Source organism: Clinocottus analis, unplaced genomic scaffold (genome assembly GCF_023055335.1).
Source record: "Clinocottus analis isolate CAN_PGR_092001 unplaced genomic scaffold, fCliAna1.0.p SCAF_16, whole genome shotgun sequence".
In the NCBI taxonomy this organism is placed as follows: Eukaryota; Metazoa; Chordata; class Actinopteri; order Perciformes; family Cottidae; genus Clinocottus; species Clinocottus analis.
Window position 1 is genome coordinate 14,420,660 of NW_027175887.1, and position 15,162 is coordinate 14,435,821.

General features: G+C 38.3%; 1 protein-coding gene across 5 annotated transcripts; it reads right to left on the minus strand.

Annotated features, from left to right (window-relative positions):
* Nucleotides 1-36: 36 nt before the first annotated feature.
* On the minus strand, nucleotides 37-14,430 carry unkl (unk like zinc finger). Of its 5 annotated transcripts, none has more exons than XM_068578310.1 (16): nucleotides 14,366-14,430; nucleotides 13,551-13,760; nucleotides 11,387-11,563; nucleotides 10,856-10,989; nucleotides 10,613-10,748; nucleotides 10,404-10,521; nucleotides 9,725-9,809; nucleotides 9,117-9,265; nucleotides 8,504-8,692; nucleotides 7,684-7,734; nucleotides 7,413-7,590; nucleotides 6,941-7,030; nucleotides 6,594-6,830; nucleotides 5,978-6,165; nucleotides 5,612-5,869; nucleotides 37-5,423 (listed from the first exon to the last, which is right to left on the minus strand). In XM_068578310.1, exons 1-16 carry the CDS (start codon nucleotides 14,428-14,430, stop codon nucleotides 5,268-5,270), a joined length of 2,421 nt encoding a protein of 806 aa, XP_068434411.1. In that variant the 3' UTR covers nucleotides 37-5,267. The 5 variants fall into 5 exon arrangements, with proteins under 5 accessions (XP_068434411.1, XP_068434412.1, XP_068434410.1 ...); XM_068578311.1 differs by having other exon boundaries at nucleotides 5,987-6,165; nucleotides 9,108-9,265; XM_068578309.1 differs by having other exon boundaries at nucleotides 9,108-9,265.
* Nucleotides 14,431-15,162: the final 732 nt, after the last annotated feature.

Here is a 15,162-nt window from a genome sequence, read left to right on the forward strand (position 1 = left end):
TTCTTTGGTAATTTGAGACAAAAAAGTATTCACACATTTCAGATGAAAAATTATTTTAATACTCAAGATGATAAAAATAATTGTGAACTCTGTAAACCATTGCATAACTGTAGTGTAACAATTTAACAAGTGTTAACAAACTAGTAAAGCACTACAGAAAATATTCCGTACACAATCCTCAATGTAGAAAAGAAAAATCTAGTATTCTAAGACTTGCACCTATGTTTGTGTTTAAAACACAAACAAATCAATATACCAACAGAATCAGTTCTACAATTACCAGTAGAGAAGTTCCTACATATCCATACAGCTCGTCACAAAATAAGGGACATAATGTTTAATCTATAAATAATGTCTAAACCCACTGACATTAAGTAAATCAATCCATGAAATGCAGTTTCCTCAGATTTAACGCATTAAATCACTGTTTCACCCTGAGAAAAATACATTTCTTTCCCCAATTTCCTCATTATGCTGACAAATAGATACGTGAAAACTTGCATTTGTTTTAGTACTAATACATTTTATTGAATAGTGATTCACAACTAGATGCTACATCATAATGAATTAACTGAGCTTCATAATATCCAGTGACCTGTTCATTTAAAATCTAATTTAGAACAATACATTCAATATTTCAGGGCTTCAATGTTAAAATAACACTTCTACTGAAATGCTCTAAAGTGTATGAAACAACTGGGTTCCACATTCAGATTATTTACTTTTGCTGTGCGAGTATTTGACTTAATTTGAAAAGTTCCACACATCATAGTCGTATACATGTACAAGATTGCATAAATTGTCAGGCTCCATTTTCATAATATTAAAAACAAAAAGACAACACAACAACTAACAATAATGCAAAATAGATTAAACTATTCCAATGCAGAGCATAATGTTACATCTATTACAGTTCATTTACAAGAGTCTTCCTATTTGGTGCTTTTACTTACAAACAATTGAGTTTTTGGTGCCAAATGATTTATTGAGATCAAAATTGTGTATTCATTAGTTAAGTATTGCTGTTTTTTGTGGTTGTTTTAATGGTATGGCAAATACAGACCGAGAGACGATTATCAGTCATTTCCAACCTTTGCTTCCTCTTTTGGGACCGATGAAGCAAAGCTCATTCGATCCTTTCAACTCAAGTGGCCGTAATCGAGAGGCTCATTTAGCGATCACATCCTGGTCCACGAAAATATTGTAAGGCACTGGAATTTTGATTCTAATTAAGTAGGTTATATTTTGCCATCTTACCGAGAGCACACACCGTCTCGGGGACATTCTCTTCATTCCAAATCAACAATATGTAATCATTAAAAAGGCACAGATGTACTTGAAAAAGTAGCCGGTCCGTTTGAGATCAATTGAATAAATCTAAAGAAATGAACGCTGTGCTTGTCAAGAGATTTTTTCGTTTAAATTTTTTTGGAAACTTGAATTGGGGCCAGTAGACCACTTGAGACCAACAACAAATTACAAATAACAACAACTCAGTTTTAATTATGTCTGTATCTGCCATCAATGTTTGTCACAATCATCATCTGTCCCGTCGTTTTTACAAAAACTAATTTTGGACCACTGCTTTAAGAAATAGAAAACAAAAGAGTCAGATAGAAAGAAAGCCCCTTGCAGTCGCTGCGGGCCGATCATAACAGCATATAATGCATAACCATCAACTTCCAAAGTGATTGAGATTATGTCGTTAAGCAAAGTCAAGAAACAAAAGGTTTATATGGCCACTTCAGAAGCACAAATGACACTGAATCCTCACTTAAGGTCGGCATGTGCTCGCCAGTATTGCACAGGCCTGCCATATACGTCGATGTATACTTAACACAAAATCTAATTTACAAATACACATTTTGTAAGGATGTGATCAATGCAGTTTTTATAATTTCTCTATCAACTCACTTACGCTAACTTAAGATAGAAAAAAAATGTCATTAATTGCCGTTAATGAACATGATCTATTTAAGGTTCTAGGTGATTTCTGTTTTAAATCAATTTAGGTTTCTTACGGAAATAAAACAAATAATGAAATGTAGCAACAAAAAAACAAAAAAAGAAATAACAGTTCAAGTCTTTGGTAAAACTGCAAAAATAGGCTCAAGTCCATTATTGTTGTAAGCAAAAGCCATTGGCATAGTCCTGTTGTTTATTCAATATGAGGAAATATGTATTACTGAATCAATTAAAGCAAAAACTGAATTCCTGCCCCTCACAATGCTGTCGGAGTTTCATCCGGATGGCCTTGGTGCCGCTTGGAGCTTTGGATCAGACCAGCGCTGCTCACAACTACAGGCCGATATGTCCGATTATGCCGCAAGGAATCATTTGAATTCTGTTAAAGGGTACATTTTCTCTCTGGAATACACACGTGGACGGCGACTCGAACACCACTTTGGTTGATTTTGAGATTTCCACACTAGACATCCATATTACAGTTTGCTTCACAGGCAAAAAACTAAATCGACCAAAGGGCCCTGCAACATCTGCTTTACCGTACACTGGAGAAAGAGAAACCCAACGAATGTACATCACCTCCGATCAATTTATAAAAAAGGGACAATTTAAAGCAGTACAGGTCTGTGACATCATTCCCAGTGAAATACAAAAGTACTGAACCGTCGACTCGGATTTAGTTAAATTAAATGCAGAAGATTATTTCATAGTTTTGGAAATCTGAGCTGTGGATGCACAACAACATTCAAACATCTAAATGCATAACACATAACTACATTAATACCTTGTTCCAGTAGCAGCGAAGCTTGCAGAAGTTGTTAAGCCTTTACTACACTAAAATGAAGTCTATACAAATATTCTGGCAGTGTGACAGTGCTAACTATTTTTTTCTTTTTTTTTTGTTTTTTTTAGCTGGTTAATATATCGCATAACATGCAATACCAGAAGTGCTTCGCCTGCCTTTTATGCTGTACTATAATGAAGTCACAAATCATATAAATGCTGAAATACCATAACCATTCTTGATTATTTTCCTCTGAGTTGCTTAATTGTCATTTATATGAATGTAAACAATGCATTTTCCATATTTAGAAGTAGCAAAAGGTGTACCTGGAGATACATGATGATCTGTTGAATTTAACGCAAGAATAAAAAGTTGTTTTTTTAACACAGTAGAAGGTCATTTCAATTAGAGGAAACTACACACAAGTCCTTTCCAATTTACAAGTCAACTACGTACGGAATTCTTCATTTACTGCAGAAATACACAAACAAATTAAAGTTACCTAACTGTCTGAAACGCATCACAGCTGTATAGCAATTCATATCGCAAGACAAATTCATCTGTCCTGTTTGCATACTCCCAAAGACAGAATTGGAAAAACCTAATTTCAAAGATTGAAGCTGCACCAAAAGAGCACCACGACCGAGGAATGAGTGGGGGTGGAAGGAGGGAGGTTCATTTCTAAGTGGGAGTCAGGACGCGGCCGCTGACAACATTTTGTTCTCAGTTATCTTCTGCAGAAATACTTAAATCGGGTTGGGCCAAATACACTGGCAAATATTTATACATACACGTCTCAGGTCACACACATGTCAATGTTTCTGCAAGGTTAATAAACAAGACACATTTTGTAGAAACCTTTTGCACAAGCTTCGACTACTTGAGTGTCGCTCTGACCATTCTACACATAACCTTTTCAACTAAGGCACTTTAGAGTTAGAGGCCGATATGTTCTAGACGAGAGACTAGATTCCTACAAAAATCACCATCTCAGGCTTTTAGCAAATACAATACATGCTTTTCTAATAGGCTAGGCTATATAAATCTATACAAAAAAACTAACTGATTGAATTACAGCCTTAACATGTAGCATGTGCCTTACTGATATTATAGCTGCTGGTTATGCCTAAATGCATTTTAAATTTGCACTTATTTGATTGAAATTTTATAAATCTAACTATGAAAGTAGAAACTATGAAGTCATTTTCTATGAAATCTTAATATGTAGAACCATGCTATGATTTTACAATAGGAAACATGAAGTATCCAAATGATGTTTCACAGTACACACAACAAGCTTCAGACGTTAGCTTATATAGAAAAAAATATAAATCTAAAAAGAAAAAAGAAAATCAAGAGTAATACCTACAAAGCAGCTTAAAGCAGATTTCTATATACCCTTTAATTAAAGTCCCAGGTCAACAAAGTGCTTCAATAACAAATCAAACGTATGATGCTTGACCGGTTGCATTTAAAAGATGTTTATGAAAATGTGGCTTTATTTAAAGAGGAACACAAAGATGTGTCGAGTGTTTTGTCGTTTGCTCGGTTTGTGTGATTACAAGTACAGCTGTGTTCCAGCCCAATATCTGCATATATTCAGTCTCTATACTTGGACAATACTTTTTTCTATTACTCCCTATAGTGTTGAATGCAAGTGTGGTTTGAATTCTTCGCTTTATTGTATTCCTCTTTAATTAACAAAAAGCTTTGAGTTTTGCCCATTTTATGTTGAACATCACTGGACTTGCTGAGTGAGTGAACTCTACGTGTTTATCTAAGTTTCCCCACCATCAAAAAAAGTGAAAAAATGACCCTAAAACAATTAAAACTAGAACTGTTCAGTTAAGATTTAAGAGTGAAGTGACAGTGAGTAAGTTTCTTTCTTCAAATATAATAACCTGTGATGTAACCTTTTAAATACACATTTCCACCATATGCCTTCAGATTTACAGCCTTGAAGGACTTCAAGTGCATTAAACGAAAAGAAATCAGAGTTTTATCCGCAATATTTCCAAAGTAATTCCATACTCCATTAACAGCCAAACATGAAGGAAGAGATGCAGACTTACACTTGTTAATGTCTTTGAGTATAATATCCCGTTGGCATGTCATCGTTTATTCATTGTGTGAGCAATATGCCAGGTTGACCGTGCATATTAGCCATAATGTATCGCTGACATGACAGTAAAAATATGTCCTTTAGGGTGATGATTTAAGAAAAGGGCATAGCGAGTTAATTTGATATTCTAAATTGAGTGTGTGGCTTTCCATTCAGGAAGCTATCTGGTTGAGCAAGGTTAATAATGTGCACATAAAATGAGCAAAAACTACAATGATTAAATCCCTGGTACACAATCTGATCCATAATACTATTTGCTTTCTCAGTCAAACATCATTGTATTCTCAATCAATTCAATCACTGTACAAAACAGACATTGCTATTTAGAAAATGTAATATCTATTAGTAGTTTTTCAAAGGGCTAGATCTTTACATAGTACCTTCAGTAATGTGTCATCACCACTTTAATATTTTTGCTCTACAATAGGGACATTCTGTTTTACTAGGTGCACAGCTCTCACATAGTACATAATGTTGGCACGGCTGCAGAACAACGCAGCGATCATGCTTTTGGCAAACTATACATTTCTTTGACTGAAGCTGATATATTACCTGTTGGGAAAGAAAAGAATGAATATCAGCTGCGACTGAGGAAAATACAAATCATGCAGACTTTTCAAAAGAAGCATGCTTGATGACCAAAAAAAAACAAAACAAAAAAAAAACATAGATCTGAATGATAAAACTAGACGCTACTGAAAAAAAAGAAGAAATTATGTGTGTGATCTAGTCTGTCTTACCCCATCTATAAGGTCTAGGTCATTACGCAGCTGACTCTGGATGGAGTGGAGCTTTGACAAGGGGAGCTTGTCCAGCTCTCTATAGCTACGAAGAAGAGGTGTTCCAGGGGTGCGACATAGCACATCAAAGTCCCCTTGGAGCTCTTTCAGCTTGCGTGCCGTTTCCTCCCATTTCTGTTCGGCCAGCTGTCGCTCCGCCTCGGACGTTTTCGCTTGTTCCTTTGCTTCAAGGGCGTCTTTCTGGCACGCTTCGCAGGCCTGGAACAAAGTTGAGTTTTGTGATTAAAACAAAAAAAAAAACTGCCATCTAGGAGAAGAGAAATCCTTCTGATAAGATACGTATGAGAGCGCATTCGTAACACTGACTTGTTTGACCTGATGCCAGGCCTCCTCCCACTGCTTGATCTTCCTCTTGGCCTCGTCCAGATCTCTGAAAAGGCGAGCCAGATCGGCACTGCTGGTGGCCGAGGCCAGGCTGCTGAAAACTGGGGACGGACTCGGTGAAAAGCTGCCACTCACAAAGTCCCAAATGCTGCTCGCCCCTCCATTCAAGCCTACGGGAGGGATGTGTCAAAAGACCACAAGACCAAGCATCAAAGTAAGTCATTAGTTGAGGAGGGAGAGTTACAATTAATTAAGAGCACTTTGATAATTCAAATTACCTCTGTCAATCCTAATCTGAGGGTTTTTATAGGAGTGAGCTTTGAGATTTCAAGAACTGAATCCTTCTTGTTGCTTCATTGGAAAAAACAGTTATTTAAACAATCAAACTCTCAGTCTAACTTCTGCATATGCAACTAAATTAAAAATGTAATTAAAGTTGATTGAAGCATTGACAAGGATATGGCTAGAACAGAGTGACACATTAAATCTAGAAGAATCCTAAACTACTTTTATTGGGATAGAAGACTCCGAGATGCAAATCTGAAGTCAAAAGCTTTCCAGCTCACTTAAAACTAAATGCCTGATGTTATCAGCTTACCCAATGAATTCTGGGAAGAGGAGGAGGGGGTTCCCAGGAGGCCGTGCTCATGCTTGGCCAACATGTTTGAAGGTTGATTTTGCTGCGATAGCGTCGCAGACAACAGGGACTGCGACAAAGACTGGGAGAGGGAGCTGAGCGGGGAGGTGGAGAGCGACGACGAGGAATTAAAGGAGGACGATCGAGCCAGAGAGCCGGGAATGTTAACCGGGGCCGAGCTGCCGAGCACCCTTTGACCTGCGGGGACAAAGTCAATACGGTTTGCTCTAGAAGCACAATAGGAGGAGACCATTTGTGATCGACTGCTCAGACCACTGAAAGCGCTTCAGCAAGCTCGGTGTCCTTACTGGCCAGTCCAACACTGTCGTCTTGCTCCTCTAACTCCTTCTCGAGAGACGCGACGTTAATGTCGCTGAAGTTCAGGTCCAAAGCGGATCCTGAGGAGAACCAGATACAACCAGTTGTCACTTTAAAATCACAAAATACACAAAGAGAGCAGTCAGCTCCATCTGCTTACTATGAATACTTTATTTGCACTATGAACACTTGTGATCACATTAATTCACCCCCTCGTGCAATATCCATTACGTTTAAGTATGTTCACATACTTTTATACACATTTTTATTCCCTCTGTATATTTACTATTGTTCTTACTGTTATTTTTTAATTTTGTTTTACTACCATTTTACTGTTTATTTATATTACTTGATTTTTATCTTTATTTACTTGTGAGCAGTGCTGCTGTAATCCTGTAATTTCCCCACTGAGCGACTAATAAAGGATTATCTTATCTCTCTCTTACAGTCGGCTTGACATACCTATGACAGACTCCACGGTGTTGCTCCCCGGATAGAAAGGAGTGGCTTTTGCATTCATCGTGGATAAGGTGGTGGGTGAAGAGCTGTCGGAGCCAATACTCGAGGCCAAGCTGGATGTTATGCTGGAGGTGAAGCTCGATGCCAGAGGGTTCACCGCAGAGAATACAGTGTGTTGTGTCTGAAAGGAAAGCACAAAAGGCATTCGTTTGATTTCCAATAAATCAAAGCACTATGTTATATCATCAACAAAGTAACCCATTTAAACACAAACCTGTTTTTCTTGGTCCATTAATTTGTGATCCCCATGTCCCTTGTTCTTCATCTAAAAGTGTGCAAACACAGAAACAGCACATTTCAATGACAACAACGACATCTCAGCTAACACCCAAAAACTACGTTAAATAAACTGTTTGCCCTCAACCTTGATTCCCTTCACCCAGTGGAGCTAACGGTGACGTCAAGAGCAGCGCTGGATGCTGATGATTTTAAGTGCTTCTTCTTGTTGTCATGATTTATGTGTACCTTTCCACTGGATTACATCTGATCCAAATCAGAGGAGTGGAGGCTGAACATGTAACGTGACTCTTTCTGACACTTAGTAGCCTTTGCAATGGTTCAACAACATTGCCTTTGATTACAGTACAACTCCAATGATAGAGACATTTACTGTGAGTGGGCTGCATTCTTCTGTAAGAACTACAATACTTTGTGTCAGAGTTACAAAAACTGGCCGTGTATGCGTGGTAAAAATATTCTTTCGGCAGTATGATTGCAAGATCGAGCCTCTCAGAGAGAATATCACTCACAAAAGCTAAACAAAGAGCATTTTGCTGGCCAATCATCCAGGTAGAAACTATCAGATACTCTCATCAAGTGATAAGATACTATTGAGGTGTTTATTTAGAAAGGCCCCCAACACATGAAAAGAGACCTAGAGTGTAGACATATCCCAAAAGTGATAATAAAATGACAAGAATGGGAAATAATAAAAAAAGACAGTAATTCAAAATGAATAACAGTGACACAGTAAAGCCCTAAGTTGGGTCTACGAGTTATATTCTTCCGAAAGCTGAAGAGAGCAGTCTGTATACCTGATCCTCACGTTCAAAGCCCGGAGCTCTAGGATAGTTAGACGTCAGAGAGGAGACACTGGAAGTGGTGGACTCTGAACATAAACTATGGCTAGTTAAGGGGTTGGGCCTGCCGATGGATCCCACTGGGGATAACAAACTGTCGCTTCCTGAGCTTGGAGTTACAGTCGAGCTATTAGAACATGAAACCTGAGAAAGAGAAGTGCACATGGTCTTAATAAAAGGATGATAGATTAAAAAAATAAAAAATAAAAAGCATTATTCTGAACGGACGAGAGAATCCATCACCGATTGAGACGGTAATAATAATAAACTAATTATAGTCTTAAATAGCACTTTCAATAAGAAAAACCTCTGTTCTTTTCAAACAACTTAGCAATGAGATGCAAAACAGGAAAGAAAATAGTAACAATGACGAAACAATATAGTATAAAAAACATGCCAACAGAAAAATGAGAGCACAACATGTCAATGGCTGTAAATGGCTGAATTGAGATTTAGGTTTCTTCCAAAACAAACTGATATACTAAAGAAATGTCTCGACTCTTGAAGTCAAACATGGGAAACATGTTCTACTGGGTACAGAGCAACAGAGAAAACATACACTTCCTACTTGTCCGTTGCTACTGGTTGCAGAGTTGCCTCCACTGTTCCACTCACTGACTGGACACTCTGAATACTGCTGAGAGCCCAGCTGGGCCTGAGAACTGGACTGTATTACTGTTAGCAATGAGCTCATGGTCTCTTCTGTAGAGGGAATTCCTGGAAAGATTAGAATACATATTAAATTCATATAGTGTGGAAACAACCAGGTTGCAAACAGCTAACATCCAATAACATTGCGTGTGACTTTGGGACCAGGTTTAAAATCAATCTAGTAAGTAAATAGTGCATCCAACCATAAAACAAGGAATCTTTGTGTCTGTGTGTGTCCTTTGAACGAGGAAGCGTTCATCCAATAAAGTCAATGTTCATTTTATAAACTTGAATAAACAAGCGATATAGCTTCAGGGCTCTAAAGAACACAGTCAGCCGTGTCGTTAGCGGCTCTTAGCAAGTTGCGGGTCTGCAGTTTACTTTTGCCGCTGGACACACTGACGTAACAGACAAGCTCTTCTCCAACTAGCAGTCAACAAGGGCATTCGCTTTACTACGGACTTAAAGAATTTGTAATTCTCTACTTTTGTACTGTAGCGGTACTCAAGACAAACTTTCACTTACTTTCTACGTGTGCAAATGCACAAAACGGTCCTCTGGGGCAGTATCCAGTTTGTCGCATATCATTGCATTTGGTAGATTTGTAGATCTTAAGAGAAGAAAAACAAAAGCCAATAAGAAACAAAGTCAAGATGTGTTTGTATAGAAAAACTAGTCAACCACAATGTTGCAAAAATATAATATAAGCAAAGAAATAAAACCTATAGTTTATGGAACTTGCAGCCCAAAACTAATTTCTCGCACTATTTGGGCTGTTTCGTATGGAAGCCCATTTCCGTAAATAATTCAATTTATATATATATATATATATATATATATATATATATATATATATATATATATATATATATATATATATATATATATATATATATATATATATATATATGTGGACTTTGCATTTTACTCAGTTCTTAAAAATGGTCAATGGAACAACAACAAAAAAAGGCAACGAAAAAAAGATTTTTTTTTTTTTTTGGGGTCCTAATTTCTTTTCTTTTTTTGAGGGGCTCCTATTTTTTAAAAAATATTTTTTTGGTCCTATTTTTTTTTGTTCCAAATTTTAAGTTTTGGGAACCAGTCACTTTTAGTGCTTGGGCATTATAATTAAAATGAATCATAGTGAAGAGGAACACTCCGACCTATCAACTGTTTCATTTTCAGAGCAACTTAATTCACTCACCTCTGGGTGAAACTGCTGTTCAGTGCGAGAATGGCAATACTGGCAGCTGTCCCCACTGTCACACTTGGAGGGTTCGCCCCATTCGTCCCCGTGTTTCACATTCGGGCAAGGAGTCGACCTGCGTTCGTAGAGTCAGAACCCTTAACCTCTTACAATCACACAACTTTACACGCTTTGATATTCTAACTCAAACTAAAGCAATGTCTCACCGATATTTGAACTTCCGAGGATTCCGTCTTCGATCTCTACTGTTGTGGTAGTGAGGGCAAGCGTAGCCCTGTCTGCATAGTCTTGGGGGCTTCGTACACTGATCCGTTTTGTAGTTTGCTAAAACAAAGTTGGTATCTGCAAAAGAGGCACAAAGTATTATTGCCCTTTTCATTTGCGGGAAACTAAAAGGTGTGTTGGCATTGCATGAGTCCGTTGTCATCAAAGTGAGGTTTTTAACTCACCTTGCCACCGGGGGTCTTCTGTCAGAGTTTTCTCAATCATAGCTTGGCTGGCTAACACGCCGGGCTGCAGATCAGGAATACCTTCTCCTGATCCCAACTGTCCATTTTGAAGGGCCTCTTGTGCTTGAATCTCTCTGTGCACAGAAATATATGTTATTTCTAATTTCTCAAAAAGTAAAATATATACATGAAAGATCTTGGCTAAACACCCTTAAGTTTATTTGTTATTTAAACATAATTGTAATATATTATAAAACTAAGCCTTCTTTAACATAACAAATTACGATTTAAGTGTATTACTTTAATGTGGTATTACACCGTATACTAGACCATCTTACACATAGCCTCATAACCTTAGTTTGAAACAGATATAACAGCTTGGTGATGTAATTCATTCATAAAAAAACTTCCCGAAATATCAAAATACCAAGAAAAGAAAGCCAAGAAAGTTGTACAACCAGTCTACATAATTCCACATTTAGCAATCTGACTCCAGAGAAAGGAGAGGCCCCTATTTGCGTTGTCTGTTACCTGATATCATAGACCGGAGGTCGGAGATCATGTGGCCCGTGAGCGAAAGCACAGTGGAGTCCATTCTTCACACAATGCCCTCGAGCGTCTGTCTCATGGATACAAGTGCCAGTCTTGTAATAGCGTAGATGGTACTTGCGCTCTGTGTCACCAGTGGTCCGGTGTAAATAAGGACAGCTAAGGAAGCGAGGACACAACATTGAAAAATGTCATGAGTTCAAATAAATAAAACAAAAAACAAAAAAAAGAGAAGAAAATGTACGGCCCAAACGTCAAATCTATTCAAAACAAAAATACCAGACAATCTTCTTCAAATACAATATGTAACTGGACAGCACAACTCTAAAATCACAATATATAACACAAGAGCCAAGCGCTGCCCTGACATGTAAAACATGGTCCGAGCAAAAAAATATGATTTTCAATAAAAGGAGGATTTTTCTGTTCATATAGTTGCACACTAATTTTAAACCAAGAATAAGATTCTAGTCTTGGTGCAGGGCCGAAACGCCATCAATGCCTCTCGAAACGTTTGGTCAAAGGGCTTCTTGAATAAACCAAATTTTCTTTACTTGAGTAGCAACAGTTGCTATGGTAACACATAAGGTCATACTAAAATAGCTGCCATTGGCAGAGGAGGAATTGTAAGGAAGAGCAGTCTTTCATTTTCCATTAGTTCAATAATCATATTTCTATTTCTGTGTGGGACTCAATTAAACGCTGTGCCATTTTTTAATTCCCAGTCACACAGAGAGGCTGCCGCCCAATTTGAGAATTCACACGTCTAGTTTCTGTGCGACTTCACAGTTTAGTCAACACAATTTGTTATCTTGTAATCACAAATTGTCAGTCTGTTGAACAACTGAACAATTAGTCAGACACTTCCACCTGCACTTTCTGGACCACTGTTTACTGTTACACTGTTTTTATGTTTCCTTAATGTCTTATTTTTTGGTCTTTTATATGTATTTTTTATATCTAACTCTTGTAACTAATTATTGTAAACAAGTACGAAGCGCAGAATCCAGCGTCAAATTCCATGAATGTGAAAATGTACATGGCCATTAAAGCTGATTCTGATAACAAATTATGCTACATGAAATACAACTGGAAACTGCAAAAACACAAACTAAATAGGGCTCTTTACTGTGTAACTAAATACCCAGCGAGGGACAAACACATTATTTAAAATTAATAGTAGCATCAGCAGTGCATGTAATGCTGGAGGGCTCCCACAGAAACCTGCCGAGTAGCCTCATCTCAATGACCAAGAGGTGAAGTCATGTCACATGGAGAGTGAGTTCTATCAGAAATATTACATTTAGTACTTTAATATATGATGCAACAACACAAAAGGACAAAGAAGTGGCCATGCATGATTGCATCTCTAACATGCTGCCAACATCTGCAGCAATATCTGCAGCAACGTCACACCTTTCAGATCGGGGACACTAAATGATAAATACTGCTCACCAAGCGACTAAAGTTTTACCTGGTAAATACATTGCAAAACATTATATTCTTAATATTGCATTTATCACTTTGCGTAAAGAATATGCACAGTTTAGACCACTATTTCCACTGCTAGAAAGTATTGATTACAAAGACACACAGACCTCTTTTGTCATGTAAACAAAGAAACTCCAGTATCATATAGCTTTTATAACCAGGCTGGCATTTTATAAGCACGCTGATGGTGACATAGTGCATCACACACACACTTGTGTTACTGTAGATACAGCAATAAAGCAAAATATATATCTTTTTAATCTATGAGAATTTACCTCAAAATATACAAGCATAATAATAGCACGTGCTTGACCTGCAAACAACCCTACCTAACAGTTAGCTCCATAGCTTAGCTTCCTCCTTGGTCTACAGACAATTAACACGTTTCTCAACATGTGTTAGTCCCTATAAAACTCACTATATGAAGCAATAAAGTACAACTTTAACAAATATACTCGAAGTTGTCCCACACAACGAACTCCCGATGAGGACACACGAGCCCAAAGCCATAAAGAACATATAACACTTAATGAAATGTCTTGTGCTTTGAATACTGTTGTGTGTCATGAGTCTGAGTTTGATTCATAAATCTGGACCAGCAGTCAACAGCTGCATCCCGCCTTCATGGAGCTGCGGGACAGAAACGGGGACTTACTCGTCTCCATCTGGACAAATGCCTGTCGTCTCGTCGTATTTCGTGCAGTACACGTCGGGGCTGTAGTTAAAAGTTCCGTCTCTTCTTCGGATGGGTCGCCTTCGCCGCTGGTTGAGAAAATGCCAATGAAAGCACGTAAACGGTCTGTGCTGCGTACACTTGTGCTGGAGGAACAACGGGCACTGCTCTGTCCTGAACTCCTTTAAGTATCTGAAACAATAAGGAACACCGCAAACAACGTAGCGTCAGGAAAAAGTTCAAACACGGTGCGTGGTGTGGTGTTGTGTTGTAGCCTGCTGTGTGTTTTGGGTCACGGACGTTAGCTTTGCTATCCAGAGAGCAAACTACGTACGTATTCCGACGTAGCGTCGGTTGAAAGTCCCCGAGCGTACGTCTATAAATGTGCGTAGCAAAGGGGGGAACTCAAAATAAGGCCGAGCTATTTACAAGCAGGCTGGTTAGCGAGTTCCTAGCTAATCATTTAGCCAGCCAAGTTGACGGTTTTACATTCAGGGGATTGCTAAAACTATTTCCCAACTCGGAGAAACAATTGTGTACGATTTCGTTAACACTCGGCTCGTGAATTAAGTGATTTACGATGTCCGTGTTTCCTGCATTCGGGTTGATGTCGTATGCGTGCAGTCGTTGTTTGCTATGTGACGTTAGGGAGTCACAATGCCTGGAAAAGCACCATGTTTTGAACGCACACACAAGAGTTGAGGAATGCAAGAAATGCAAACGCGCAACCGCGCACGTGCACATAACGCTTTCTACCACGAGCGATTGAGTTGTTTCTGCGCAGCAGCTTTACTCACGTATAGTGGGTAGGTTTCTCGGTTTGAGGAGACGCATTGGCCGCCGTTTTCGAAACCGACGGCATTTTCAGTCAAAACAATGAACTGCGCATGCGCTCAGATCTGTTGCTCGCGTGCATGCACGTCCGCCTGCAAGTCAGTGCACACTGCAAACATTGATGCAGGGGGCGCTGCAAAGAATGTTTTTGTAACAGCCTATATCTCCATTGATACATCGTCTGCGTGAAAAATACTGATAATAATAATAATAACTATGAGAAAATATCCCCCTCCCTTCATTTCGAAGATCTTCAAAGCAGGATTTTAGAAATACTGAGGTTATCATATTTATTCTAACAATGAACCCCCACCATCAACATTTTCAACGAGCCAGTAAATGAAAGAATAGTATTTCTTTTGCCTTAGTTTAATTTCTGCAAAGAAATGCTTGAGGAAAATACAGCAAATATGTGAATACCGAAAGTAGAAGACTACATTTCTCCACAAAGAAAATCACTTGTTGTAGGAAAATTGAGATATTAAGGAATCTATTTGAGGAACTCTGACTTTGTTCTGCATTTGGCTCGGTCTAAACACGACACTTGAAACCGTGAACAGCTCTGATGAGGTGAAGGTGTGTGTGGTGGGCGAGATGTGAAAAGCCTCTTGTGTTTTCAATATTTTGAGCTTTTTTTTTATTGTAATATGCTATTCATCTCTATTGGTTTGTTTGTTTTATTTGCTTGTTTTATTTTTTATCTGTGTGTGTGTGTGTGTGTGTGTGTGTGTGTGTGTGTGTGTGTGTGTGTGTGTGTGTG